The following is a 2,186-nucleotide window of genomic DNA, read 5'->3' on the forward strand; positions in this document are numbered from 1 at the left end:
GGGGGAGAGGGATAAGAACCCCCCAAAAGTTTTGCCATCTTTTGGTATGATGTTCGCACCACTTCAAAACGCACGGGGAGTCGGGGGCTCGGATCCCCGTCCATCTTAAATTTTTCTCAGGCCACCAAATTTCAAATGGTCTTTAAACCCGTCATTTCACCATGACGCCTTCGTGGAGTTCAGACGGCGTAGTGGTTACCGTCCTTGGTGGTTCTGCGTCAAAGGTGGCATGTGGCTCGGCCCTGGGCCAGGGTTCGTCAACGGCGGAAGCGGGGCGTGGGAGTTCCCTGGTGCCCGGAACCTTGTTGTGGTGGCGGGTGGACTATAAGACCTAGAAACTGGCTTAAAAAGAGCTCCATGACCTGTGGTGGTTCGTCCTGCGGTGGGATGAGGATAGTACTCCCCCATTTTTATTTTTGTCCGGGTGTGAGGAAAGGGGCGTGAGCATTTACGACGCTGAGCGAACTTATTTCTACAGTCGGTTCTGATAAAAGCTGCCAGTGGCCGTGTCGGTTGTAGCTACAACTGTGTCGCTACAAACAGGGACGTGGCCCCCGACCCGTGCGTTCTGCGTGGGGAACGCCGGGGCAAGTGGTGGCTGGGCCCGCCTGGAGGGTAGGCAATCGGTACACAAGCTATCCCTTAGGTTTGGGTTTGGGGGGGGGGGGCATTGTGTTAGTTTAGATGCGTCCAGGCCCTTTCGGCTTGACAGGGATTATGCGCAGAATAGATCCTTGCCTTCTGCTTCCACCCTGAAGGCTTCGGATTTCATATTACCCGAAAAAGGATGTTCTATAGTCGGGTCGCATTAAGCTGACTCTGGCCACCGGATTCGTGGACTGAGATCTCTGATTGACGGAAGTCTACAGAAGGGTTTGGAACGAGCGTGAGAATAACTCGCGATTAATGTCTTTCTTTTAAGTAGCAGTTTGGCAAGGTCAAATATAACTGCAAATATGTTACGTAAAAAGAAGGTGAGAGGAGGAGGGGGGTATGTAGATTGTTTTATGTTGACTCGGGTAGATGGGAGATATTAAGTTTGACTGTACGATAGTCACACCTTTCCTGGAATGCTTATGCACATAAGGCGTGATTCTCAAAATCTGTGTTCGAGCCGGCGGCGACAGTTTTAACCCGCTGCGCGTTCAGCTCCCGTCTACCTTGCCCTTGCGAGTAACTCCTGGGTCTCCCCCTCCTCGGAAAACGCGCGATTCACCGTTGCGCGTGTGGTCCTGGGAAGCGATAGCGCCGAGCAAACATTAGCGCCTTTATCACGGCGACGCTCCTGTTTTAAGGAGCTCGGCATCCCGAGGGGCCCAGTTCTACACACCCCTGTTGGTGTCAACACACGTGTCGCAGACCACATCTGTTATGAAGACGTTGTTGGTGAGTGTGAGCGAGTGTGTTGCCACTGTTTCTCGCCGCCCCACTCTCCTTCCCCCACTTTGCATCTCGATCAGTCCAAAAACGAGTGCAATATGCGTTCCTAAAAAAAACTGTGCTGGCCCTGCTGGACCTGATGTGATACCACCCCATTGCAGATCCTAGGGCTGCTCTCAGCCTTGGCCGCTGGCCTGCATGCTGCCCCGCTGCCGGACGACCGGGAGGTGCCAAACAGCCTCCTGGAGCTGATGGAGGCGCTCCGGGAGCGACGCCCGGACCTGGCCGACAAGATCGAGAGGCACATCGAGCGCTCGCAGTACTGGCGCCGCGGGGACAAACAGGACAGGCCGGCGCGTGGACACCACGGCCATGACCGTGAACACGACCACGACAGCAGGCCAAGCCACGACCACAACCACGGCCACGGCGACCATGGCCACGGCGACCATGGCCACGGCGACCATGGGCACCGCGACCATGGTCATCACCACAGACCCACCCCGCCCCCAAGGCCAACCCGACCAACGACGCCGAAAGACGACTGCAATAATTCAGACAGTGACTCCTCAGGAGATTCATCGGGGTGCTCTAACGAGTCTAGCGGCTCCGGATCAGATTCGGGTGAGTCTGAGGAGACTACTCTTCCACCATCCAGTCCAACTGCCGCTCCCCAGGAACCGTCCCCAAGCCCATCTGCTGCACCTGAGAATCCTTCCCCCAGCCCATCTGCCGCCCCCGAAGAACCGTCCCCGAGCCCATCTGCTGCTCCTGAAGAACCATCCCCCAGCCCATCTGCTGCACCT

The 2,186-nt window shown here is 56.5% G+C and overlaps 1 protein-coding gene across 1 annotated transcript; it reads left to right on the plus strand.

Moving 5' to 3' along the window:
- Positions 1-1,219: 1,219 nt before the first annotated feature.
- Positions 1,220-2,180, plus strand: LOC113207029 (kininogen-1-like; the record flags this gene model as incomplete). The annotated part of the gene is made up of 2 exons (XM_026423381.2): positions 1,220-1,386; positions 1,542-2,180. Coding segments are annotated over exons 1-2 (654 nt in total), but the record flags the coding sequence as incomplete, so codon positions are not given.
- Between the last annotated feature and the right edge of the window lie 6 nt (positions 2,181-2,186).

The sequence above is a fragment of the Frankliniella occidentalis genome, unplaced genomic scaffold (assembly GCF_000697945.3).
Source record: "Frankliniella occidentalis isolate FOCC.00 unplaced genomic scaffold, Focc_3.1 Scaffold5521, whole genome shotgun sequence".
NCBI lineage: Eukaryota > Metazoa > Arthropoda > Insecta > Thysanoptera > Thripidae > Frankliniella > Frankliniella occidentalis.